General features: G+C 40.6%; 3 protein-coding genes across 4 annotated transcripts in view; 1 reads left to right on the forward strand and 2 right to left on the reverse strand.

The window, feature by feature from the left end:
- The window catches only part of LOC118263653 (protein kinase C-binding protein NELL1), a 47,412-nt gene extending 29,814 nt beyond the window's left edge, over positions 1–17,598 (forward strand). Inside the window, exons 3-18 of one of the 2 annotated variants that reach the window (XM_050705412.1) lie at positions 9,414–9,564; positions 10,830–11,106; positions 11,229–11,384; positions 11,678–11,806; positions 11,882–11,975; positions 12,457–12,648; positions 12,944–13,063; positions 13,289–13,428; positions 13,682–13,802; positions 14,272–14,511; positions 14,917–15,027; positions 15,243–15,388; positions 15,509–15,658; positions 15,771–15,926; positions 16,283–16,303; positions 16,999–17,598. In XM_050705412.1, the coding sequence (XP_050561369.1) occupies positions 9,414–9,564; positions 10,830–11,106; positions 11,229–11,384; positions 11,678–11,806; positions 11,882–11,975; positions 12,457–12,648; positions 12,944–13,063; positions 13,289–13,428; positions 13,682–13,802; positions 14,272–14,511; positions 14,917–15,027; positions 15,243–15,388; positions 15,509–15,658; positions 15,771–15,926; positions 16,283–16,303; positions 16,999–17,112 (2,318 nt within the window). In that variant the 3' untranslated portion in view covers positions 17,113–17,598. The remainder of the gene's footprint in view (positions 1–9,413; positions 9,565–10,829; positions 11,107–11,228; positions 11,385–11,677; positions 11,807–11,881; positions 11,976–12,456; positions 12,649–12,943; positions 13,064–13,288; positions 13,429–13,681; positions 13,803–14,271; positions 14,512–14,916; positions 15,028–15,242; positions 15,389–15,508; positions 15,659–15,770; positions 15,927–16,282; positions 16,304–16,998) is intronic. The other variant, XM_050705413.1, reaches the window with a different exon arrangement.
- Positions 17,599–18,118: 520 nt separating this feature from the next.
- LOC118263586 (uncharacterized) lies at positions 18,119–21,776 on the reverse strand. Its single transcript, XM_035575669.2, has 6 exons — positions 21,609–21,776; positions 20,918–21,112; positions 20,289–20,465; positions 19,701–19,793; positions 18,964–19,080; positions 18,119–18,521 (listed from the first exon to the last, which is right to left on the reverse strand). The coding sequence occupies exons 1-6, from the start codon at positions 21,654–21,656 to the stop codon at positions 18,288–18,290; spliced, it is 864 nt and encodes a 287-aa protein (XP_035431562.2). The 5' UTR covers positions 21,657–21,776; the 3' UTR covers positions 18,119–18,287.
- A 310-nt stretch (positions 21,777–22,086) lies between these two features.
- On the reverse strand, positions 22,087–27,090 carry LOC118263771 (lipoyl synthase, mitochondrial). The gene is made up of 8 exons (XM_050705313.1): positions 27,076–27,090; positions 26,677–26,869; positions 25,724–25,857; positions 25,167–25,323; positions 24,672–24,729; positions 24,182–24,334; positions 23,864–23,985; positions 22,087–23,633 (listed from the first exon to the last, which is right to left on the reverse strand). The coding sequence occupies exons 1-8, from the start codon at positions 27,088–27,090 to the stop codon at positions 23,398–23,400; spliced, it is 1,068 nt and encodes a 355-aa protein (XP_050561270.1). The 3' UTR covers positions 22,087–23,397.
- Positions 27,091–27,348: the final 258 nt, after the last annotated feature.

Consider the following 27,348-nt stretch of genomic DNA (forward strand, 5'->3'; position numbering starts at 1 on the left):
TGATGGTGGACTGTAACCGCTGTATAGTGTAACGAGTACAGCGGAACTAACTGCTAGCCGGGTCGTAGGAATTTTCACGGAACTTTCCTATTACTATAAGTTAAGTAACTTGAAAGAATAGTTTGCGATGTTAAAGAAGTTGGTTAGTTAGTAAAGTTGTATTTTTAAATAGGTTCTGTAATAGTTGGCTGCTATTTTTAATTGCTATGTTGACAAAGAGGTTGAGTTAAATTCTAGACAGATTAAAAACTTTCGTGTAGAACAAACACAGAAAAGAGACGACTATAGAAATGGTACGCCGCTTCTGTTAGTATCAGAACCAGAGCGTGGCAAGCTTCTTCTCTTTTCCAAAAACTGAGAACAAAGGTATTCGAATATTCGCATAATTTTGTCTTAGGTCGATGAATGTAAAAAGAAGAGTGTAGAAGTGAGGTTGATTATTGCCTAGTACCTATTTTCAACAACAACGATAGAAAAAAATATTGCAATTAAAAATGCCATTAATCTATACGTAAATCAAGATAAACCGCGGCACGTGTGGGAAGTGACAAACGACCTCCAATAAAATGTATCTGCCCGGGAACAGAACGATTGTTTACACAAAGCACGATCCATGTTTGTACAACATCGCCGTGGGGTGGCTAACAATTAAATCCGAATGTATATTTGTCAAATCCGAATGTAGTTCTAATATCCGTTAGTTGTGTGGTTAAGGCTAAGCCGCTAAAATGCTTTAATTCTAAATTGAAAACTGATTTTTAGCAACCCCTAAGCTAAGATAGATAACAAGTTTCTCATCAACCTATAAGTGAAGAAATGGTGTTACTTTTAGTGCTCCTGTACGTTAATTATCTCTTAATTTCGAGATGGTTTAAGTGTAAAAAGTGAAAACGTTCCTAAAGATTTCCTAAGATAAATTGTCTAATTAAAATAAATATGTTATGTTATCAGGAGCAGCTAACTTTTAGTAACATGCTACATTATTTCGCTTTTCAAAGTATACTTAAAGGATTCTTAGTCGTAAGTCATAAAACTTGTATGTTGTAGTTATTACTTAAGGCTGTGGTGCCACCTCACGAACGACTACCAATCATCCAAGGGCCTTAAAAGTCACACTCTAGACAGTAAAAGGAAAAATAACATCGCTACAGTTACAAATAAGAAAGTAACATTTCTGCAAAGCCGACGTGTTTTTAGACACGTAGGTATCACTTAAATGCTACTATTATTTTGAAAAGTCTCATAAATATGACGAGGTACACCATAAAAATACAATTTCCATAATATCTCAAGTATTTTGCAAATATTTTAATAAGCCAGCATGAATAATATAAGCTTTGCATTATACAGTATCTTCCCCTTATGTTATTTCAGCAACAAAACAAATGAAATATGAAGCAGTGCGGATTCCCTTACCCCTCTGAAGTTACTAGGGGTTGCGTCCACCAGTTTATTTGACCTCTTGTGTCACTCTTAAGGCTTTTTAGTAAAAAGTAACTGAAGGCTCAAGTGTGACTGGTTGATTTTTAAACTATCTATTGACTGGAGTCGTGCCAGCTAATTGATATTAAATAATAATTGAGGCTAGGGGACACCGCAGGGACGGTAGATGCATTATTCATATTTCCGTGGAAATCGAGCTCCTATGGAACAGATGTTTTCCGATTTTGTTTGCTTAGGACTTTCATATCTTGGATATGTATTTACAGAGTGTTATTTCATCGTAATATTAATTTTATTAGAATAATATTTCATATTATACAGGGTGTAAGCGGAACGCTCCCGAAAAACGCCACAAATTGTTTATGTTTTTATAATTTTAATCGTTTTTGTGTTTGTATTATTCATGCTATATTAAAATTCAGCATTAGATTACAACTATTATTACTTAAAATAAACATTGAATTCTTAAATACACGTTTTTTACCATCACCTGTTTGCGACGTTTGGGAGCGTTCCGCTTACACCTTGTATAATTATCATATTTGCCAATCTCTTGCTATAAGATAAAAAAATATATATGGTACTTAGATATCTAAATAATATGTAAAACTTACGAAAAATTAAATAAAAATAAATGTTCCCTCCATTACGCGTCAAGATACTCGTCACTTTCACTGGGGAACTTTGCCAGACTACTGGCCGTATTGCCACGTTGAATGGCAATGCTTATCTTCTGTGCGACGAAATAACAAGCCTATAATTATCTAAATACTTACCGAAACTTCTTTTATTTCTTCGGCAGTTCCTTTACTCCCCTTTTCCAGTATTTTCACAAACAGTACAGATTTATTCAACTTAAAACATTACCACAGTGTTTACACTTTTTATTTTTATAAATCCACAACACATAACAAGTTCAACCAACCCTTTAAATTGAGTGACGCAACGACTGATTCACAAAATGTTTTTTTGTTTTTCTTTTATTCACAAAATGGGGAACTCGGCAATTAAGAAAATTGCTTTTCAAATGTACCTACGTGGTTAGCGGGTTGTTTAGCAATAACTTGAGTGAGTGACAGCTTAAAATGGCTGCAATTATTGACACGTGAAAATGCTGTTCCTTATTTAAACTGAACAAGAGTGACAATGTTTTTTTAAAGATACGATTGTATCTATTATGCCAACACATTATTCTGCCTAGGTGCATTATTCTGCCTGCGTGGTGATTTGAAATCTTGTTATTTGCTTTTGGAAAACCTTATGTCTAAGACACAGACATACAATATTTATTGTGACTTAAATAAATACTGAAAATGTGGTACAATTACTTACACTTTCAGCACCTACTTAAATAAATACAGTTATAAAAGCATTAAGGTTATGTTTTTACGTACCTAACGACATTACGTCGGCCTCAAAGTAGTACGTACGGACAAATTACTTAAGTATGTAGGTATAATATTTAAAGAGTGGGCAGTATAGTCGTGTAAACAGGCGACATGCCGCCTAATGGAAAGTGGTCACTAGACACCATACACATGTAAAACTAAAGCGTGGTCGCCACCTTACAAAGTATTTTCTTTTTTTTTTCGAAAAAAAAACGTTGCCCCACACTAGGATTTTCTCCTGTGTCGTGGGTGCGTTTACAAACATACAAGATCACATACACATGACACCCAGACCCGAAACAACAAAAGTATCTTTTTATAATTTTTGGTATATCCGGGTATTTTAATCGACTTCAAAAATAAGGAGGTTCTCAATTTGACTTGTATGGATGTTTGTGCGCGATTTTCTGACGTTTGACTGAACTAATTTTGATGCGGTTTTTAGAATAATATTTTTCAAACGTAGCAGAAGGTTTTAGGGATATTACCTGATTTTAAAAAAATTAAGACGGTAAAGTAAATTTAAGGCCTGTTTTAAGGAAACATGCCTTAAATTTTCTTGGCCTCATATGTCAATGATTTCTCCCGCCTTGGACGACACAAGATTCTTACTTACTAAAAACCACCCGTTCTTACTCCTGCCTTTCGGACCTAAGCCCTGATAAACCTGTTCTATTCTGCAGCTTCATCAGGCATCAGCCCTATAGCCTTAGAGTTAGGACCGAATGGCTAAAGACTCTCGTCGATAATCCGATAATAAACGCAAAATACACAAGCAACATACAAAACATCATACATTGTCTGTAATATCTAAGTATGTAATAATATTCACTGAACAGTGTGGGAGTGTTCAACGCATACGTACTTAAGTATATTAACTTGAAACTACATATTTCTTCATATATTCTTTGTACACTCAATCTCTATTGTATGGAATCTAAGTCTTCTAGGAATAATGTATCGTCAATTGTTTTTGTTCAATCTTGTTCAAGAATATGAGTTGTCTAAAGCAACGTTCACACTAAACTTTGTATTAGTTTGTTGAAGAAAAACAGATGAGTTTGTTTTAAGTTAAACAAATTTTAACTCTATTATAATAGAAATACGATCTAAGATACAAGAAAGAAGAAACAAAAAACTGATACTTAATTTCTTGGTGCGATTAAAATGACGGTATTTGAAAATCGAATATTTATCAAAAAGAGGGCGAGTTTCAGTACAAAATGTGAAGCGAAATGTGTGTGTAAGTGAAATACACCCTTATCAATATCGTAGGTGTGCATGGGGCGGAGTCATCGAACTCTCGAGGTTGTCGGGAATGTCGGGAATGTCGGGACTCGGACAACTTTCCCGTTTATTGTGTCTCTATCTGCTCGAGATACGGAGCGTTGTCGAGCTTAACCGATTGTGTAATAATACCTTTTTGTTCAAGTTACGTTTCGATATTACGACCTGTATCTATAAGGGAGGAAATTCTAAGAAAGTTTAAGCAATGGACTCTAGGAAAAGTGAATAAAGTTAGATTGGAGTAATATTGAAACATTTGATTTTATAAATCATACCATGCAATAATGCAGCGTACGTTGGCTTGGGGAGTTGATTAGAATCGGTGACATTACTCACGTTTTAGGTAGCAGTAATAAAATGCTTGCTTGTTAAAAACTCCCTCAGGGGTTACGGACCCACCCCCAGCTGACATCTTCGTGACAGGCGGTCACGTGACCGGCGAGCTCGCCGTCTCGGCAGCGCGCACACGCGTGTCTACGCGCGGCCATTACTTACGCGGAGAACAAATAAAAACGAAACAAGTTCAGTAATGAACGAATTTGTCTTAACATTCGTGGTACGACGTCTTGAATAACAACCGTAATAAATCATTGAAATAAACACGCATCATTTATTCTTGGATCATTCAGTTTGAATGACATATTTATTAGTTTGAGTTTTCATTCGATGCCGTTAAATGTATTGTTGGTCGCGTGCCGCCCTTCCGAGCGAGCGAGCGAAGCGACCGCGGGGGGTTATCACATCATTCATGTGCGATATTATTTCGTCATCTCGTTCCACCCTCGCCCTGATTGAAATCTCTGCGTTGCGCACTTTATTTTCTGCTTGTGATTTCCAAGTGTGATTTCGCTGACACATTCCGTTGAATAGTTCTGAGGGTTTGTTCATGGTTCAATTGATTTTTATTGAGTTCGTTAGTTTATGATGCTTGAGAATTGTGGTGGTGCTGTATTTATTGATTGCGTTAACTGATAAAATGCTCTATCGGTGTCTTGATCATTTACATACCCATTCAGGTTAGGCCTTAATTGGATTGAGAGTAAAGTTAAATCACTTTAGCAGGAACTAGTAATCGTTAAGGCAAGATAAAACTTCATTAGGAATTTCTATCTAGAGGCAAAAATGCTATCTGTAAAGCTGGCAGACTTCGATTAACTCATAATGTTATACCATAGTGCTATTAATTGTTGTGATTGTTTAATCTCTCTTTTATGCGTTCAAAGTCCACCTCAAGAATAGTTGGAACAAGCAGCAGTGATGTTAGTACGAGGTATTAGAATACCACCTCATATATAGATGGATTTAAATAAAATAAAATCTTACTAATATTATAAATGCGAAAGTTTATGTATTTGCGTGTATGTTTGTTATTCAATTACATCAAAACGGCTAAAGGAATCGGGTTGAAATTTGGAACAAAGGTAGATTATGGTCTCGAATGTGGTCTCGAACCTAAGCAGGCTTTTTTTTATCCCATGGGACCACGGCTGTAGTCATAAAATAAGTTCGAACTGTGTCCTACGTATCTGCCAGACCGAGGACGCCAGTAGAGTAACGAGCCAGAATGTGAGAGTTTATTACGCGTAAATGTGCGCACAATTGTTTAGGGGTGCTCCTATATCCGAGACATTCATGGGAAGCCACTGGAAATGTTCAGGGGATGCTTTTACAACTCGCGAGCAATTTTACGGAATATTATTTACTTTTATTGTTTTTGGTTATGATTTTATTACTTTGTATTGTAAGTTTTGTTAAAATTGGTATATTTACGGGGATCACACTATTTGATTGACTTTATCGTACCTATTCATCTATGCGCTTTCCAGAATTTTAAAGACGCATAATGTTTTTAGTTACTTTTGTCAATTCTTCTGTAATAAAAAAACACTTGTTTTTTTTTAAAGAAAACCTTCCTTTTATTTCTCCCTGTACCGTTTTGGATGCAGCGGGAGTAGACTCGTCATAACTAAACACCACCCTGTTCTTACTCCTGCTTCCAGCCGGAGCCCCGGTAACCCATTAGGTCGTCTGCAGCTCCGAATTACTTAACTAGCCGTCAAATGAATACGCGAGCAAAGAGTAAACATTAATCATTTACCGTTGTGGGTTAATGTGAAGGAAAGACGAGGTAATTAATATTAATGCCCCTTAGTACGCGTTACATCAATTAATTATTTATACCTGCCCGAGTTTGGAGTATAAACAAAGGATTTCGGCAGATTAATTTGTTCTCGGCTCGGTATTACGTTTACACGTTACGGATGATACGGGAATTATTGCGTTATATTAACCCTATTGCTCAGTAAATAACATTGTAGAAATATATTTACAGTTCATCCGCTTTTCCTTTTAATATTAAAAAAGTGAAAGTTTGTTTAGAAGTTTAGGTATTTATCCGTCAAACACACTAAAACTACTGAACGGATTTTAATCAAATTTAGTTTACCGACACGGTATGAGCTGACTCGTGTGTTAGGATACTTTTTATGCCACGTTTTATCATTAGTAATAATAACGCAAATTTACGCTGCATATAGATACGGTAATAATTGTTAAGTTTTAAAGATTCGAACATGCATAGCTGGATTCCATCCAGAATCACGCTCAGTGATCCTGTATGCAATACACCAGTAAACGATGGAAACACTATTACAACTCAAAACAAGGAACATTCCATTACCTATTGTTCTATATCCGTATTTCTGGAACTTTCTACATAAACTAGTTTATAGTTTCTGCTGCATTGCAGCATTGCATCTGCAAATCAGTCACCTAGTGCGGTAATCTCGGGTTTGGCAAACATTTGTACACAAGTAGGTGAAGTATTTGTGCCAAGACCCAATAAACCGTTAATTCGATTTGATAGCATTGCCATCGTTCTGACGTAGTCTTGCAATGTATAACTACACGTAGGTAAAGTTTTAACGACTGTTCTGTGTTTTGGAGGAAATTTCGTAAATACATTCTAGTTATGCCGAAGATCTAGGTACATATTTGTCTAGACTAGATTGTCCTCATAAACTTAGTCATGTTGGAATAAACTTCAATATTGTTAATACTAACTTTAATTTGGCAGTTTGAGTTGAATAATTTGAAAGTACTCGTATTACAAAATATTATTTACATTTATCTAAGTTAATTTCTGGTTAAAAAAAGTTTACTAAACAATTATACTATACTGACTGCACGGTTGGTGCGGTGGTTGAGCAACTCTTTGTGTGATCCACAAGTTGTTGTTTCGGGTCTGGGTGTCATGTGTATGTGAATTTGTATGTTTGTAAACGCACCCACGACACAGGAGAAAATCCTAATGTGGGGCAACGTTTTTCAAAGAAGATTAGATTAAAATCTGTCTTTAAAATCTGTCTTAATACTAGCTAGTTTTGTATATTTGTTTAGTAAACTTTTTTTAACAAGTGTCCTATGTGATTCCAGACCATAATTTAACCCTGTTCTAATTTTTATTCCGGTCCCTTTAGGTTTTTTGACGTGATTGAGTAACAAATATACAGATAAACTCACAAAACATTCCCATTTATAATATTAGCAAACAATTTAGTATTAGGCTTCCTAATATTACTACTAAATTGTTTATCTAAACTTTCATCGAAATATCCCAGACCCGCAAAGTTTACTAGAACTGGAATTTGTAGTATTCCAGAATTCCCAGATTATTCCAAACAGACTTTGGCCAAAGTTTAAATTACTGTTCTGACAATAGACAAACTTTTGGTCTGCAAACCATTTATTTCGCAAGTATTTGAACTAAACGACTTTCGCAATGAAAATGTCGAACTGAAATGAATGAATGTTATTAAAACTTGTCCAAGGAAATAAATGATTTATGGCACTACCGTTCTATATGGTGGTAGTAATAAGAGCTATAAGCTAATATAACATTTTAATCTAGCAGATGAAATCTTATTTTTTCCTTAAAATGTAGGTTATAAGTTTTCATTTTTAATAAGAGAATTTAATAAGCTTTTTAATTATATTGTTTCTCTGAAAAGATAAATCGAGGTTACCTTTTACTGTGGAGTTAGTAATTTAACCGACCTAGCCATGACCTAGCAAAGTAATTCAAAGCTCAGAAAACTAAAGTTATAACAAAATAAATAAATAAACAAAATCAACTTTAGCACCAATCTCTCTGTCCAACCTTACAATACAAAACCACGTGTGTACGAACAGCGGTCGCGTGGCAGTGTATAGTGACAGTGTATAGTGACAGCTGGAGCAGACACGAAGGCATACAATGCCGAGTTCGATTAATACAACTTGCATGACATGTTACAGCTGATACCTTCGATATCCCATTCAAATGCCACGCCTGCCGACCGTACTACTCAATATGAAAATATAGGTGTTGTTTCATGGAACTGTGTTATGTAGAATAGAAGTAGGTTAAGGTATAACTTTAAATTGAAACTGAATTCGTATGCCTTAGAGGGTGGTAACTAGAGTACTTACTGCGTTTGGGATAATTAAATAATTTAGAAGAGCCATAAGCTAATACGAACTAATTTAACTGTTATAGGTATATAGAGACTGTCAGATATATAGCAGATCTTCATGAAAACATGCCTGAAATAGCTCTAATGGGATGTATAAACATGATAACAAAATACATCAAATGTTTTTGATTAGGACTCAGTGCCATGCTATGTGCCAGCGGTGCCAAATGGTATAAAATGTTTCCACACCAAAACAGTCGTTTTAATCCACCAACTACTCATGAAATGTTTTACAAGACTTAGTTTAAGAGTAAAAAAGAAATAACTATCGCTGATCTTACCATATTGTCGCATTCACTATTCGTAGGCAAAATGAATTCAAGAATAATCTGGAAAGTAATGAAGCAAGGAGTAATCTTTCGGAGAAATCAGAGAATCAAGATAATTGTGCTGGCGAAGAGCCAACGATCGATCGTTACCAGTCAAGGACTGGGAGATCACGATAGCACACACGTGGTACCAACTGATGCTTTATTGTACTGCAGTATGGCCCATTACTACTGTAACTGCCTAAATACAGTTATTTCGGTTGTAAATAAAAGGGTTTATGACACTTCATAGTTGGGCTTGCACTTGTAAGATAGACATGTGTGTTTTCTTTATTGGTTATTAGATCCACTATCTCTGGAATAGGACTATTAATTTTATTAAAAGAAATTTGTAAATTCTGACTGTAAACTTTTGACTTTTTATATTGTTGTTTGTAAAATTTCCAAGTAGTGTTGTGTAAGTCACACTACTACGTATCTGCAGATTGTGTATGTGTGTGTGTCCGTCTCAGGAGAATCTCGTTCCCTGCAAGTGGAGGGCGCGGTGTTCGAGCGCGCCGCGGAGCTGCTGCGCCGCTCGCCCGAGTTCACAGTCCTCGCCTCGCTCAGGCAAGAGCCTGCCAACTCTGGCACTATCCTCTCCTTCTCACATGGATACAACAGGTAACCACTGCCCGCAATGTACTCGATGTTGTCTTACTTTTGTTTTTATTTATACTTTTATTTTCGTAGCACGATTTTTGCTTATGTGTTTTATATATTATTGTAATATAGTATTTGAAATGGGGTTACATAGTTCGAGGTACTTTAACGATAAACTAATAAGTCCAACATAACGAATATTAAAATAAATCTATTGAACTTCAAAATAAGTTCGTTTGACGCTCTACGAAACGTAGCGTCCGTCGTAGCACCTGCTACGCGGCGTAGCACTGCTGTAGCAACCGCAGACTGGCTACCAATGTTGATGTTTGAATAATTAAATTGTTGAAGTCCCGATTTCACGACTTAATTATATATTCATCTGGTATCGAGTAGTGGAAGTGGATGGCGCCCCCGGGGCAGTGGAGTCGCGGTGAGCGGCGAGCGGCGAGGGCGCGCCGCAGCCGAGGCGCCGCTCCGCACGGTGAGTTCTAGATCTCAAAATCGCTGCGCGCACGCATGCCCCCGCCTCGCACGGCGGCATGCGTGCGCGCCTCTAGGGGAGAATCATGTATCTTGGAATGTCCTGTGCCTCGGAATGTCCTCCTCGATCCATCCGTTGACCTGATTGCGCTCACTGTCACATCTGCATGGATGTATGTGTGCGCGGACGGGCCGGCTTGCATGCGCCCCCGCGCCCCCCGCGTCCTTCGCCGCCGTCCGTCTTGTGTTCTGTGTCTTGACGTTTTGTGTTCTGTATATGTCCGACCGCCCCCACAATCCTCGTTCGATGTTCTGTTACCTGGATGTTGTTGTTAGTGGCCGCCCGCCTCGCGCTACTCCGAGGGGACTCCGCCGAGCTGTTCCGCACTTGCATTCCAAGCGACATGGGAATCCTGTTTGTCTCGTACTGTGTCTAACATCTCGCGCGGCGCACTCGCCGTCCGCGCTCCGGTGATCGCAGTTAATTGTTCGGTCAAAATTCTCCCTTAAACTGTGAGAGCGGTCACCGCGCACCGCCCGGAGCGACTAACCAGACTCGTTAGCGTCTCCGTCGGCACCGAACGCAATCGTTCCGAGGTACATGGTCCCCCATCCTGGCCGAGCGATATTGAGATGTAGAGCGAGCCGAGGTCCGCTCGCGGCCGGTCCCGTCCCGTCGCCGTCCGATATATGTGTTGTTTGCTTTGTTTATGTGTACCTCGGAACAGTATGCGAGGCGGGGCGGAGTCGTTCCGGGAGCGCGCGTGTGTCGCGCGGTGTGTCAGTGCAGCTGTGTGTCGCAGGTACCTGGAGGTGCAGTCGAGCGGGCGGCGCGACGAGGTGCGCCTGCACTATGTGGCGGCGGGTGGCAGTGCGCCGCGGGTCGAGACCTTCCCGTTCCGGCTGGCGGACGGCGCGTGGCACCGGCTGGCGCTGGCCGTGTCGGGCGCGCAGGCCACGCTGCTCGTGGACTGCCACCCGCTGTATCGCCGCCTCATCCCGCCGCCTGACCGCAACTTCACGCAGCCACAGCTAGCGCTATGGCTAGGCCAGAGGAACAGCAAACATTCCTTATTTAAGGTAACTTATTAATTATTAAATTTTCCACGAAAAGAACGAAAAATAATCCAAGAAGTATGTAAAAATAATAGGGAAGAAAGGCTAAGAAAGGTTAATATCATTACTTACATTTATCATTTCAGGGTACATTACAAGAAGTAAGACTGGTGAGCGGGCCTCACGGCTACCTGGCACAGTGTCCGGGGCTCGACTCGGAATGTCCCACATGTGGGCAATTCGCTCTGCTGCAAGCTACGGTGCAGGAGCTCACTACACATATCCATGACCTCTCACTCAAGGTGAAACCTGTTCAAAAGTATAATTACTTACTTGTTTGCTAATAAGAATAAACTACATTTAATAAGAAAATATTTTACGAGATACCAAAGCCTTAAAATAGGCGAGTCTAGCATTTACTATGCGATTATTCTGAGAAGAAACACCAATACAAATTCATAGTCTATTCTGGCATGATCCTTAATATCAAAGAAAGAACCTAGCGGTTAGAAAGGATGAACCAGGACAAAATCTACGTAGTTGTCACTTCATATTACTAACCACTTTAATTAACTTACTGGATATTATGTTCCAGTTGGTTGGCACGGAGGCAAGGTTAGCACGACTCGAGCAATGTGATTGTCAGAAGTCGTGCTTCTCCAACGGCACAGTCCACGCTGACGGTGCCACGTGGCAACGAGACTGCAATAGGTGCTCCTGTGTGGTATGTAACCAGACCACTACTAGCCGTGTGCTTTATGATAAGTAGGTACATTATGTGTGTGTGTTTATTCTTCAGCACGGCGAGATAACGTGCAGGCCAGTCGAGTGCGATAGAGCTGAGTGCAAGAACCCGGTGCTGCATCCGGGTGAATGTTGCCCAACATGTTTGAGTAAGTACAGTTAACGACATCATTCACTATACAACGTGTAACAAAATACCCATATACATCAAGAAGCGCTGATGAATACAGGTTGAATAGAGTCTCTACACAAAGTTTCAGCTTAAAATACGTTACCAATTTTACGTTTTTTTTTTATTTTTTTTTTTAAATTGGTATCAAATACTTGGTGTCGCATGGTTCTTGATTGTATAAAACATACAAACGTGTCACAACACTACAGGTATCACTCGCTAATTACGAAACCTCTCTTCTGTAACTCTGATCGCCTAGTACCCATCTACCTAATTTTAATTCGCATGAAAAATAAAAAAATAAATATTGGAAAAAATCATAACTTCGTTCCATGAAAACATGAGTTTAAAAAACAGTGCACTTGATATGTATACCCCCTTTTTGTTACACTGTGTATAAAAGGTTATTCCTAAATCTCTGAAGTCAGGTATTTAAGAGTCCACCTCTGACATTCCAGGGCAGTGCCTTCTAAAGGGAACATTATACGAGCATGGGGAGCGCTTTGCTCCGAAGGAGTGCGCGGAGTGCGTGTGCCACGACGGCAACATGCAGTGCACGCGTGTCGACCCCGAGGTGGCGTGCCCGCCGCTGCCGTGCGACGTCGCCGACCAGTTCACCGTGCCTGGCGAGTGCTGCAAGTTCTGTCCAGGTAAGAAACTTAAATGCATAATATTACTGCACTGATCTGGAGATTATAATTATGTTTAATACTTTAAACGCCACGGGGGTCACCAGTGACCGACGTTAGCGGAGGATTTGCCAACAGTTTTCTATTGGCAGTCAAAGACTTAACTGTAGAATGTTGTGTTAGATCAGAGAATGGCATTATTAGCTGGAACACATCATCTACCGAACAAAAATAGATTGTCGTAATCCTCGTATTCAACATGTCTGAAAGTTTCAGTGCTGTTGCCTGTTTCTAATTTATGTTTTTGGTTACGCAGGGGTGGACTACTGTAGCATGGGGCACTCGTGCGACGAGAACGCGACGTGCATGAACCTTAACACCAAGTACACTTGTAAGTGCAATCAGGGCTTCCAGGGCGACGGACTTTCTTGTCAAGGTAATTCTTTTCACATTCCACATCTGTCCCATTCAAACTAAATGACGATTAAGTTAGATAAGTTGAATATGGTACAACTTCTTGGGAATATAAGAAAAGAAGTAGATTGCACCGACGGTAATTAATTTAGAATAGAAACAGGATCAGATGATCAATGAAGTATTAGTATCCAAATAAAATTGTCGCCGATGTAATCAATCATTGATTTGTCTACCATGATTCCAGATGTGGATGAATGCCAGCGTGCCGGTGGTCTGGACGGCCACCACTGTCACTCCAACACGCGATGCGTCAACGTGGTGGGGGGCTACGTGTGCCAGTGCCTGCCAGGGTACACCAGGAGAGACAAGTTCAATTGTGTAGAAGTAAGATTGCAGTTGTATATCAATAATTTCTATTAGTTACCAAAGAACTCGGTCTTTTAGCTTATGAAGACGTATCGTAAGCGGTTCGTACAATGCTCACAGAAGAATAGGTAGCAATACGGCAAACGTCGTAATGACTACACTAATTATTTGTTTGCGAAGGAGTTTAATTCACTTTATTTTACTAGCTAGAACACTTTTTCATACCTATTCCATTTCCATCAATATTTCAATGAGTATGTTGCAATTCCAGGTAGACGAGTGCGCGGGCGAGACGCACGGCTGCCACGCGCACGCGGTGTGCACCAACACGCCCGGCTCGTACACGTGCCGGTGCCGGGAGGGCTACACCGGGGACGGCTACGAGTGCTCGCGTATGTAGCACACAGTTATCTGTGCTTGTCAGCAACAGTTAAACAGCTAAATTCTTACACACACACACGCACAACGTCACGCCTTTTATCCCCAAAGGGGTAGGCAGAGGTGCACATGCACATTACGGCATGTAATGCCGCTATAAAATGTACACCCACTTTTCACCATTTGTGTTAGTAGTCCCATGTAATAGGGGGTGAGCCTATTGCCATATCCTGGACACAATTCCAGACTCCGTGCTACTACCGAGAATTTTTTGGAAAATCCGAATAAAGCCAAGTAATACTTTGCTCGATCCGGGAATCGAACCCGAGACCCCTTGTTCGGCAGTCGCACTTGCGACCACTCGACCAACGAGGCAGTACAACAGCTAAATTCTTGTGTAGATAAAAAAGGAATTCCCTTGATAGCACTACGCGTGAACAACTGGATCAGTTTAGCGATTTTTATTGAAAGTACATTTTCCAGCAATCTGCACGGGAGGGTGCCTTAACGGTGGGGTGTGCGTGTCGCGCGAGAAGTGTTCGTGCGCGCACGGGTTCGGCGGCACGCGGTGCGAGCGCGACGTGGACGAGTGCCGCGCGGCGCGGGCGCCGGGCGCCGCCCCCGCCTGCCCGCACAACGCGCTCTGTGTCAACACGCCCGGCAGCTACTACTGCGTGTGCGCACAGGGATATACACGGGACGCTGTGTTGGATACATGTCAAGGTACTAGTTAACTATGCCCTGCCCTTGTCGCTACTAGAAGACCTATCCCTCAGTTCATCGGTTCCTAGAAGGAAAGGAGGGCCTTTCCTTCTACTTCTTCGTCACAATAGAAGTCTAATGCCCGAATACTCAAACGCTACTCAATTTTAAGACGCTCTCAAATGTAGTACTGTCACTATCATTTTTTTTTATAAAATGACAGAGACAGCACGTTATTTAAGTACAACTTAAAATTGAGTAGCGTTTGAGTATTCCGGCGATAGCAAGCTTAACAATGAGCAATCATATTTCTTCTGCCTCTGAAAATGTGATGGTGGTTTTGGACCTATGAATTACCCCTTATAAATTTCATAAGAGACAAATGTTGGAATACGTTTTTACCTTGGGTACTATATTGTGTTGCAGATGTAGACGAGTGCGCCGAAGGGTTCCACACGTGTCACCCGAGCGCGCGCTGCGTCAACACTGACGGGGGCTTCAGGTGTGAATGTGACTCCGAAGAACATTGTGAATTAAGTGAGTATAGTCAGTGACTGCACTACTGGCTGCTGGCCAAAGTGAAATGAGATCTGCGCGCAGAGCAACTCTTTGGGTGACTTACCTTACGAAGGTACCCATACTCCGGGAGAAAGTTGTAATGAGGTTCACGTCGACAAAAATCCTTAACAAACCACTCAGATTGCTTTCACACTGCTTTAGAGCAAACATGACAAAATGTGTGTTGTTTCCAGGTTGTTCATGGCAAGGTCGCATGATGGCGGATGGTGCGTCGTGGTCAGAAGCTGGCGGGTGCCGCGCTTGCGCGTGCGCTGCTGGCGTTGCCTCCTGTCGCCTCGCTGCCTGCGCCTGCGACCTACTCGATAACCATACCACTGCGGTAATTAGCTAATACCATATGCTTTCTGCAAAATATTACAGTACAGACCCTGCAAGAGTATGCAGGCCATGAAGTTTTCATCTTTCGCTTTATCACTAACCAATGATTTTGTATCGCCAGTTGCAGAGCACGTCGCTGCCGAGCCTGGCGCCGGCGTCGTGCTGCCCGCACTGCGAGGCTCGCTTCCACTGCCGCCACCAGGAGATGCACCACGTCACCTTCCGCAGCGGCGAGCGCTGGCTCTACCAGTGCCAGATCTGCGAGTGTCTTGTGAGTACCATGTCTATGTCTGCGAGACCATAACCGATAGAGCGTATTTCGTGAGACTATGAACTGTATTTGTCCTCGTGGCATGTTGTGAAAGATATCTGTTTGCTTGCAGCTTGGTGAAGTGGATTGTTGGGAGCCTGAGTGCGGAGAGTCGGGCGCAGGGTGCTGCGCCGGGGGCCCGGCGGGCGCGGTGGGCCCCGGGGGCGCGGGGCCCCCGCGCCGGCTGGAGCTGGGCGGCTGTGCGCCCCCGCACTGCGCCGTCTGCACGGTGCGTCACACGCTCACCTGATGCAACGCACACACCCTCTCTCGGGGGCTTGGCAGGATACGCTCGCAATCGCAGTTCATTTCCTCATGCATAGTCAATGTCTCGACAATAACCCCGACCATGTCATTACTAACACTTGACGTTTCTGAACTAATTTCTGAATTACATTGTCGCAGTTCCTAACTGAACCTCTAGATATAGGATAGTTTTACAATTAAGTACGACTGTGATAGTCCGGACGCGTGCCAGGCTCGCGGGCGGGTGTGGTTGTGCTCAGTGCTTGAACTAATGGCTTGGTAAGGTCGGAGGCAGGCGCCGCGCGGTGTCCGAGTGTGATCGCATTATGCTTGTTGCAGGGCGGCCAGTGTGCTACTTTGGTGAGCAATCTCGCGTGTTGTGTGCATCGGTAACCATCCCCACTCTTCTTATTCATTCATACATCTGCTCTATTAACACGTGTTTTTAGCTTGAGTCCTTGATTTAATCACATCGATACATAATACAGGCAATACTTGAACATAGGTATTATATAAATAGTACATAACTTTATAAATATACAAAATTGCTTATTGCTTGTATACAGTCTACCGCTGCTGCAAGATTGGACAGTAACGTAGCAATCGAAAATTTAAAAGGCATTTTTTGTTGACTTATATTTTGTTTATCAAGTTGATTAGAACCAACGTAGTCATTCAATTAGTTATCATTTTGTAGTTTGTATCTATCTTGTACAGTATTGTTCTACTCGACCACCCAGGGCTGCTAGCTAGCAGCCAGGGTTGTCGAGTAGTAAATGTATTAAATTGAGGACATTCATACTAAAATCATTTTATGTTGCATGTTTTATCATTTACTCATCAAGTACATCTCGTAAACTGTCGCTTCTATATTATTTGACCGTCTGGACCGGAATGTGTCACGCTGTCAATGGCCTGACTATTGAGTTTTGCATCCATGATCTTTTACCTCGAGTTTCTGTTGTTATTCACGATCCCCCACTAGTCTAGAGGTAGATAGAGTAAATGATGAATAGAAAAGCTCGCGGCAGTGTGGTAGTATGTCCCCCCTGCAGCGCGCGGCGGACGGCGGTGGCGCTGGCGCTGGTGGCGCTGTGGTGGGGGCGGCGGGGGCGCGCGGGCGGGGCGCACCGCAAGCACCGCGGCGCGCGGCGCTAGAGCCGCCGTGAGCAGCGGCGCGGACGACGCGACGCGTGTCTATTTATTCTAGATAGATCTAATGTTACCGCGGCGAGCGGCCGCGCGCCCCAGCCGCCCCTTCCGATTCTAAATTTAAACATAAGTCGATCGCTTACCATTATTATCCTAGAGTTAGCTGTTGCGGGGGGCGCGGGGCGCGGGGGCGAGGGCGCGAGGGCGCGGGGCGCGCGCGGGCGCCTGACTGTATAGTGTACGTGTGTACGTGTGTATAGTGTAGAATGTTACGAGTACCGCGCGCCCGCGCGCTCGCGCCCTGTTGTACCAAATTTTTCATAATATATTATAGTTTTTGTTTGACTTTATATAGAGATCGTTTTTCTTGTATAATTTGAAAGTAACCAAAAATAGGTACCAAATATAGAGAAAGATATGATTGTTTTTAATTTTCATAAAGCATTTTAATGCTTGCATGTTGTATTGTGTTCAAAAAATTACGATTAAAAAGATATCCTCGATATACACTCTTCTTATTTCCCTCCTCCCTCTATAACTCCCTTGTTGGAAAGTAAACTAGTATAGTCAACTAAGACATTTATTTTACACATTTACTTATACTTTTATACAATTTAAATGACATTTGGAATAACATAATTACAGTTCTAAACTCTACCAAAGGTGTCTTCCAATAGAACTTATGTTAACTTAATCTGCAAACTGGCAACACTGTACTAGCCACTGATGTCTTTGTAAGAAGTTATTACGACCGAGACGTCATGCACACCATGGACCTACTCCGAAGAAACAATTAAGGAATATTTCATAATGTCTGATTATCCCTTTGTAGGTTTAGCTGACGGATAATTTGATGTTATAACAGCAACGTAATCAGACTTTGTGAAATTACATATAGACACCGCAATATGACCGTATAGAGACAACTATTTAGGTTTAATATTTTGTATCTGACGAAAAACAGTTTACATAAACCATGGTTCTACACGCAACTTTTTAATGCATACGTAAACCCTTCATTGCACACTGGAGGCAAAGAAAAGTTAAGCTTGAATTTACCACTAGTGTCGCTAGTGTAGTTGAACATTTCTTGACCAAAAGCTGCACCAACGCCATCTAGCGATCGCAGAAATTTTAGACGTACTATTTATTTGCGTACTATTTAAGTGCGGAGTAGGCAGTGTGTGTATGTTTATATGGGGTTGTCGTGCGGCATGGCGGCGGGGGACGTGAGCGCGACGAGCGGCGCGTGCGGGTGCGGCGCGTGCAGCGCGTGCGCGGGCAGGCCGTGCGGCGCCAGGCCGTGCGGCGGGTGCGCCAGGCACGCGATGCGCAGCGGCTGCGGCGCCTTGTACGACCGCAGCACCTCGCCGCGCTCCACCACGCCCGTCACCATGGTGTACGCGGCCGCGAATAGAGTTACTGCCTGTCAACGTCAACAGTTACAATTGAAGTAAAGTACTTAGATGGGTGATGCTCAATGTGGTAAGGATTAGATACGCCGGCAGAATAATAAATTATCGTTTTGTCAAATTGTTGATGGCACACGACATAGGTTTTAATATGCGAAAACTTTAAATAAAAACTTAACGGTAGTCGACTGAGTCGACAGTCGACGACTATACGGATGAAATATCAAAACAACTGATAACCGTTCCGTTGGTGTATATGTATTCTGTACCTACTAAACTTCCGGAAAAGCGCTATATATATTTGATTGCTTTGCCTTTAGACCAAGCTTAAGCAAAAATAACATCTTTCTAGTTGGAAAGAAGAACTGGAAATCGAGTTCAGTGTCGTGATATGAATAGGTGGACGGAAACGAGCGTGTTGATGGTAAAGTATGGTTTAGTGGCACAACTGCTTACCATGACGACTACGATGGCGGAGGACAATGCAGAGAGGGAGTAGGTGAAGTACCGGAGCTCGGCGAGCGCGGGCCGCAGGCAGCCCACACTGTACGGCGCGTCGCACATGTCGCCGCGCTGCCAAACGAAACTCAACTCTAATACCTACATAATAACCACTCCTTTCTCTTGACCTACAGTACATTGGGACGCCGCTTATGTGATATATTGTCGAGTGCCAAACGAAACTAAACTCTAATACCTACATAATAACCACTCCTTTCTCTTGACCTACAGTACATTGGGACGCCGCTTATGTGATATATTGTCGAGTGCCAAACGAAACTAAACTCTAGTATACCTATTCCTTTTTAAAAGGCCGGCAACGCACCTGTGGCGCCTGTAGTGTTGCGGATATCCATAGGTGGCGCCGATGCCTTACTACCATATGATTGGTCTGCTCGTTTGCCTCCTATTCGATAGAAAAGTAACTGCTACATAACAAATTCTTTCTCTTTTCTCGTTATTAGTAATTAATATGGAATGACTGGCAATAAGCAAACGTATAACGTGGTGGTAAGCAAGCAATCAGTGCCGGCTACTAATCGATCACCCTCCACTACTTAGGATAATACCACATTCTTGCTTGACCCGTTTTGAAGTTGCTGGATCGATATTTTTAAGACAACCTGGACCAAGTGTTTACGGAGCTTGATTAATCCTCAAAAAAGTACCTGAATGCCACTCTATATAGTTACCTTTCCATTCCACACCCGTCCGCAGCAGGCAGGCGGCAGCGTGCGGCGGTGCTGGTACCAGTCGGCGAACGACTGCACGCCGCAACATCTCAGCTGGAAATATATCAAATACTTATCAGTGACTAGCAAACCCGGCGAACTCCGTTTCGTGACGAGACGGCTTCGTATATTATACACACATTCACCGAAATCTCTGATATATTTTGTATCAGAGATGGCGGTGTATGTGAAAAATTAATTTTCCCTGTTTTCCTGCTTTTCTCTTGAAAATTTTCCTGAATTTTCTTTGCTATAAACCTCACGGAGCCCGAGACCTTTCCAACGAATGTAAAACTGTGGAAATCGGTTTGTCAGTTCTGGAGTTATAGCATCAGGAAGGGAAACCCGACTTAATTTTCATATATATCAGTAATAAATTTGATAGAAATATTTGCATGCTTATAATTTAAGCAAAACATGTGAATCCCATTTTAATTGTAAGACCTTTATATACCATGTTTTGGAGCAAATAAATATATATCTATTTCTATTTCTAAGTATTCCACTAACGATATTCTGTCCGACGGTATGCTCTACTTGAAATAGTACCTCAATCTGCATAGCGGCGAAGGAGCTCCTGACGGCGGGGTCGAAGGTGTCGATGGCCATGGCCCGCAGCATGCTGCTGTTGATCATGGCCGGCTCCCGCAGCGCGCGCGACAGCCCCGAGATCGACGCCAACCCCACCGACAGCATCACCATCGCCACGCTCACTAACGCCATCAACTGATGACAAACCACTGATCAGCAAAGGCGGTAGAAAAAAAACTGTTAAGGGAGAGAACAACTCTACAGATGGGGCCAGTAGGGCTGATGCCTGATCCAGAGCTGCGGACTACCTAGCGGGTTTACCGGGGCTCCGGCTCGAAAAGCAGGAGTAGGATCAGGGTGGTTTTTAGTCAGTAAGAGTCTGACACTCCCTCTCGCTTTGCCCAAGGCGGGAGAAGACATTGGATGATTTTCCCCCTCAAAAAAAAGGGATGGGTAAAATTATTATTATTATCTTTTAGGTATTAGGTAGGAGGTTAGTGAAAACACATGGCGCTGTGACGGCCGCAAAGAGCATGTACATACCTTCACCGCTTCACGTTAGGGGTACACAATACCATATTAACCTCGGTATTGTTAATCAATAAAAAAAAATCTTAAACTTTAAAGAAAGATCATACTAGACTTACCGTGGCCGTCAAAGACAAGGACTTGACGTGGTAGGGCACGACCGTGGCGAGCCAGCAGGTGGGCAGGCACAGCAGCGCGCCCGCCAGGAACATGATGCTGGAGCTCAGCTCCACGCCCAGGTCAGTCGTCCAGAAGTAGTATGACATGCGTAGCAGGCTCCATGCTACCGACCCGCCTAGGATCGCACCACCACTCTGTTCGTGGCAACACCATAATATTCCAATGACTATAATGGTTTCGCGAATAAAAAGAAACGACAAAAATAATAATATTTATTCGTTACCCTTATTAACGATGAATGGTTTTATCCTAACAAGATATAGGTGTGTAAGGTACGGTTGGAACTCGTAAATATAATATCTGAAGATTCATTTCCGGTTAGTCTTAGAAGAAGTCCATAAACTTTGATAAAGGGACCACATCACTAACTCGACTGTTGTATTTTTGTACTATTGTAATTTTCAAGATAGGTAATACTTTTAAGAAGGCATTCAGTAATCCTTGATAGAGAGCAGAAGCGTATACAATACCTAATAACTGTTAAGTATACCTCACCACAAAACATTCACTGCTGAAAATAAACCTTTTTCAATGACTTAGGAACAGATAGGCCAGCTGGAAGTAACCTTACCATAATCTACTGTTTCAAAATACGATCAGTTATAATTAATTAGTAAACATTATACTCACAAGCAGCAGGCCAGCACACGCGAACAACACCAGACCGCTGCTTCTCATCCCGGGTTTGTTTTTAAAACTTTTTTATAATTATATTATTAATAAACGGTAAATACAATTTCAATATTATTTCTGACAATAAAAGTCACGCCACAAATTTGAAAGTATTTCGAAAATCGATTGCCTTATGAAACTTTTTTTAAATTTTGTACCAAAAATTTACAAGGAGTATTTAGGTATTGTGGGTCCTTGTGTCATGGTATTTTTAGTGATATTTGGTTTTTGGAAAACAATATCAAGGCTGTTAAAGACTTTATATTATTGCAATAAAGTCGAAAATCTATTCAAGAAACATTTTTTTTGGAGTAGCTTGATAAAAGTGTCTATGCAGAATCATGACCAATAACTTTATCTCACTCGGAAATGGAGCCAACAATACCGTTTCTCGGCGGTTTTAAGACAATTTACATAACATTAATACGAAAAAGTAGTAATAAAATATATTTATTTGTTCATAAAAATATGAGCTAAAAGTTTACAACAATAACATAAACAAAACAAATCCAAAATAAATTATGACTTATTTCTGAGGCTTTATAGATGTACCATGTTACCATGTACCACATGATACACCATTAATTCTAAATTGTGAGAGGAGTGCTATTATAACTTATAACACAAAAAATATTATAACACTTACGGCCGTTTTGACCAACCATCTCATGGTCTAAACAATCTCATGACTAAAAGATACTTACTGCCGCACTCAGAAACATTTAATGATTACTTAAACAGCTTTTTAACAATTATTGTTTGTGTTAAGGAATTGTTTGATTAAACATTAAATGTGTCTGAGTATGGCAGTAAGCTTGTCATATCACCTAAACTAGCCCTTGACTTGAGTGGTTAAGTGTCACCAATGGGTTCCTTAATTTTCCTTAAAGGAGATGTTGGTGAAAACAGGCAACACTAGTAAGTTATCGCAAAAAGGTTCAAAACCAAGTCGAATGCATCTTTGTTATTTCAAAAGACTTGTCTACACAACAGAATCCTCATAGAGTATTATAAATTGCACAAAGATCAATTAATTTAGCATGTCTGTTTAACTAGCTTGCATTTAAGATAAATATTTATAGATCTACATCGCTTTTAAAGTACAAAACAGTGGGCCATGTCGAAAATTGTATACACCAGGGTTTCTCAACTCGATCATATTCGTATTATTATCATGCCACTTTTGCCTTCAGTAAACCCAAAAAGTGGTTGGGAATCCCTGGCGTATAAAATACAACTAGTGGTCGCCTAGTGGCCGAAATTCGACCATATATGATTTAATTTACAATACCACTTAACGTACGTTGAAGGATAATTTTTATTTAACTCAAACTCTTTTATAAAACTCTTTTCATATGAGACGTGAGAATATCATCGCAATATCTATCGATTTTGACGTTTTGTCAAATACGATCAGATACTATGCATGTGTGTGTAATATTTTATTTATTGATTTAATGTACTTTATAAGCATTATTTTTGAAAAATATTAGCGCTATGCACTTCTCCTACACATAAACTATAAGTGTACCAAATTTTATGCTCCTACGTCCGCGCAATTTTCGTAAAAAGAATTACAAAGTTTTTGCTTCACGTATTAATATATAGATATACAATAAACTAGAATGAGTGATGTCAGTGTATTGGATAGATCGAAATATCGATATCATAATAGGAACATCGATATAAAAATCGGAATATCGATATCAAAATCGGAATCCATTCGGCATATCAACTAATCTTCATGTCACAAACTTTTCGCCTTCCTGTCTTTGAGTAAGCTGGTGATGAAGAACTCTCCAGCTCTGTATGAGGACCTGACGAGAGGTCCACTGGCGGTATACAGGAACCCGAGTTCATTGCCCCGGACCTCCCACTCCTTGAATTTAGCCGGAGTGACGTATTCAAAGACTTTTAGATGTCGTTTTGTTGGCTGCATGTATTGGCCTAATGTTAGACAGTCGACACCCGCCTCGCGAAGGTCTGGAAAAAAATATGAACTACAGTACTCTATTTTAAGAGAGGAATAGAGGGTCCATAGTCCAAGAGTAGACTGTCATAGGTGTTGTTAGAGGTGTGACACGATAGGTCAGCGAATCGGACAATTGCTTCGAGTAACAGTTATTTTTTTAAATATTCCTTAACTTTATATCACTTTTATCGAGCAAATATGTGAAAATTGTAAATTTATTAAATAGATGCTCTGTTATTACCTTTCATAGTTTGTTCGACTTGCGCGTCAGTCTCGCCAAGTCCCAGCATGATCGAGGACTTGGTTATTAGGTCCGGGTTCACTTCCTTGGCTGTCTGCAGTACCTTCAGAGTCTGACGATATCTGGAAAGAGACAAAAATAAGTTTAATTAAAAATTGATTTAATTTAGTGTATCTGACTAATTTTGAGTCATTCCGGGACCCTTAATTATTATGCTGTGATGCGTAGACAAGCAAAGATGCGAAACAACCATAATACACATTATTTAACCCATACCTTGCGTAAAGTATGGCGTAAAATTAATATAGAGATAGTTACCCAGCTCTAGGATCCCTGACGAAGGGTGTGAGTCGCTCGACCGTCTCTATGTTATGTGCAAACACGTCCAGCCCGCACTCCGCTATGGTCTGAATACAATCCCGGTTACCTCTGAAGTCTGGCACTAGACATTCCACCAGGATGTCCTTATTCCTGAGGAAGAAAGATATTAGTTATTCGTTGTAAGTTGGCAGCCGGACCAAGTCTTCTTCAAAGTCAAATGTGCATACGGAGCACCTGATGGTAAGCAATCGCCGCCACCCATGGACACCCGAAACACTAGAGGAGTTACAAATGCGATGCCGACCTTCGGGTCAGGGAATGGAGGAATTAGGACTCTGGTAACTTCACTCACACAGTGAAACCCATCGCAAGTATTTCGAGCTGGTTTTGATATTTCAGATTTCATCATGGTTATGCTGATTTCATCTCCATTACTTATGGTTCCACCACATGGAAGGTGGATGTAAATATAATGAAGTGTACTTACTGTCTTTTGATTTCCCTTACAGTTTCAGCGAAATGAGCAGATCCACCATCGGGCAAGTCTGTAAAAGTATGTTTAATTATCTATCGTTTGTATTTTTGAACATCATTGAGTCGTATCACAGTGGCAAATAGAATAAATAGTGAAATTAGAACAGTTTGATAAAACATGTTGACTTTTCTGTATCACATTCAAAACCGTTTAGTAGTCTATGTTTTCAATGAAAGAATAATAATAATATGCAAATAATAATACGATCTTACAAGTTAAGCCAATTGAGTGTTTTCCTCAGACAATGTTTAACTCTTCCATACCATTAAATATTTTTGTGCTATAAACATGTACTGTTCACATAATGTCTTGCGGTTTATTCACGTAGGTAACTCGACTAGTTTCAAGTTAGTGCTGGGAGTCATAGTCCTGAGCATTATTGCGCGACAAACGACGCGGCGAGTGTCGCGTAATTGGCTTAGCTTGCTAATAGTGGGATTGTGTTACCGTCTCTATCGACGGAGGTGAGCACGATGTACCCGAGCCCCCACTGGTTGATTGCGTGCGCGGTGTTGCGTGGCTCGAGCGGGTCCAGCGGCGGCGGCCGGCGGGACGTCTTCACTGAGCAGAACATGCAGCCTCGGGTGCACGTGTCGCCCATCAACTGTACATACAAATACATACTCATACTGTAATACTACTATATATGTAATATAAAACAAAGTTGCTTATTGTCTGTTCCTGTGTATACGTCATCATATCAGCTACAAGATGGCCACAGCTGCACATAGCAAAATGAGTGCACACTTAGACCTTCTATGTAAACTTAGATCTTTAAAACTACGCAGTGATATCGTAGCACTAGCTGAAAGTAAAAGCTTTGCTTGAATGGTATGAATATTAATTAATTTAGCCATAATGATGTAACATTTCTTTAATATGTGGGATACAGTGCGATTTTCACGTGGTCGTCTCATCACTGTTATTGCTAGGCTAGAAAATAGATGAAGGAAGATTTATATAGCTAATCCAAGATTACTGTCTACTATATTAAGGTGCCATACCATTATAGTAGCTGTAGATGTGCCATGTTTGCCCCCGCTCCAGCACTCCCCGATGTTAGGGCAGCGTGCTTCCTCACACACTGTGCTCAGTTTCAACTCACGAAGCTGCTTCTTTATCCCACTGAACTTTGACCCTAGAAGTACAGACTAATGTTACAGACCCCATTATGTTTATTGCAGACCTGTTTCAGAATTCCTGATTGAATTAACTATTAATATAGATTTAAAACATGTCTAAAAAACTAAATGGAGACCAAAAAAAGTTAATGATAGTGAATATAATATTATGTGAATAGAATTATGAGAAGTTAAACAAATAATAGTGTGATTAAAATTGAACTACTAAATTTTTGCTAACTACTAAAGTTGTACCAAACATAGCAGAACATTGATAACAAAGTGTGATAAGAGTGTTTATTATTATTCATTCATTGTATTCTTAAGATTACAGAAGGTTTGTTGTTTGTGTAGAATATTACAATGTTAATGATGTACAGACAGATAATTGTTTGTAACATTTAAAATGTGTGTCAGTATTGTAAAACTAAACTTCAATATTGAAACTATACTTAGTAGAAATGAGTCTATATTTTTATTAACACTAGATAAATGAGAAAAATAGTTTACTGAGACTTGCAGACATTTCAATCAATTGAAGATTGTTTATTTTAATATTTTTTAAGTTTACCAAGTTTTGGTCATTATAAACTGTTGAATAATCGATTAAAATTAATTTTAAATACATGGGGTATGTATTTAAAATTAATACATAAACGTTAAGTACATTAAAATACATATCTGAGTAGGTTTTTTATGTGTTGCATCTAATGATCCCTATCCATCTTTCTAGCGTTATAAAAACAACTATACGGCCAAATCACATAAGCTTATTTTATAACTATAACAAACTATAAAAATGCTTATGCAATTTGGCTACTTGTTATGTTACACACCAGTAGGTATAGTGGTTTTCAACCAGGGAGGCAGCCTCAATCTTTCCGCTTCTCCTTTTTCTCTCTTCAATTTGCCTTCATAATCCTCCCAGTCTTTAGGACGGTCTTCAGACACAAAATCGGCAAAGCCGGGACCTTCCCGCAGTTTCTCTCGAATAGCATCGAGCTTACTTGTATGTTTGCACCTCTGGAACTAAAGCATTAAGAAAAAAATTACTAAATCTGAAAGTAACATTTGTTTCACTGTTCTTTCTAATAAGTTAACTTGTAATACTTGATCCTAAAGCCGCCCTAAAAGTTTTTTTCTATATAAAAGCATATAATTTTCGTGTTAGATGCAAAATATGTATTATCAGCTGATCAATGTATAACCTTTACATAAACCAACAAGTAACTTACGTCATGATGGGCCATGCATCTCCCCTACAAAAATCATTTCAAAAAATTACGAAGAAAGCTGCGCCATCTTCTGGACGGCAATGAAAAACTTTTAGGCAAGTTATGTTAAGATGTCACAAGATGGCAGTGTAAATTTATGTCTATGTATTAAATCAGAAAAATATTATTTTTTTACGGGTTTTAAAATATTTAATTGAAACAAAAAATATAAGTATTTTATGTAAATGTAAATAATCATATTTATAAACTTGAAATATAAAAACCTTACTCGAT

This window comes from Spodoptera frugiperda, chromosome 27, assembly GCF_023101765.2.
Source record: "Spodoptera frugiperda isolate SF20-4 chromosome 27, AGI-APGP_CSIRO_Sfru_2.0, whole genome shotgun sequence".
Classification (NCBI taxonomy): Eukaryota; Metazoa; Arthropoda; class Insecta; order Lepidoptera; family Noctuidae; genus Spodoptera; species Spodoptera frugiperda.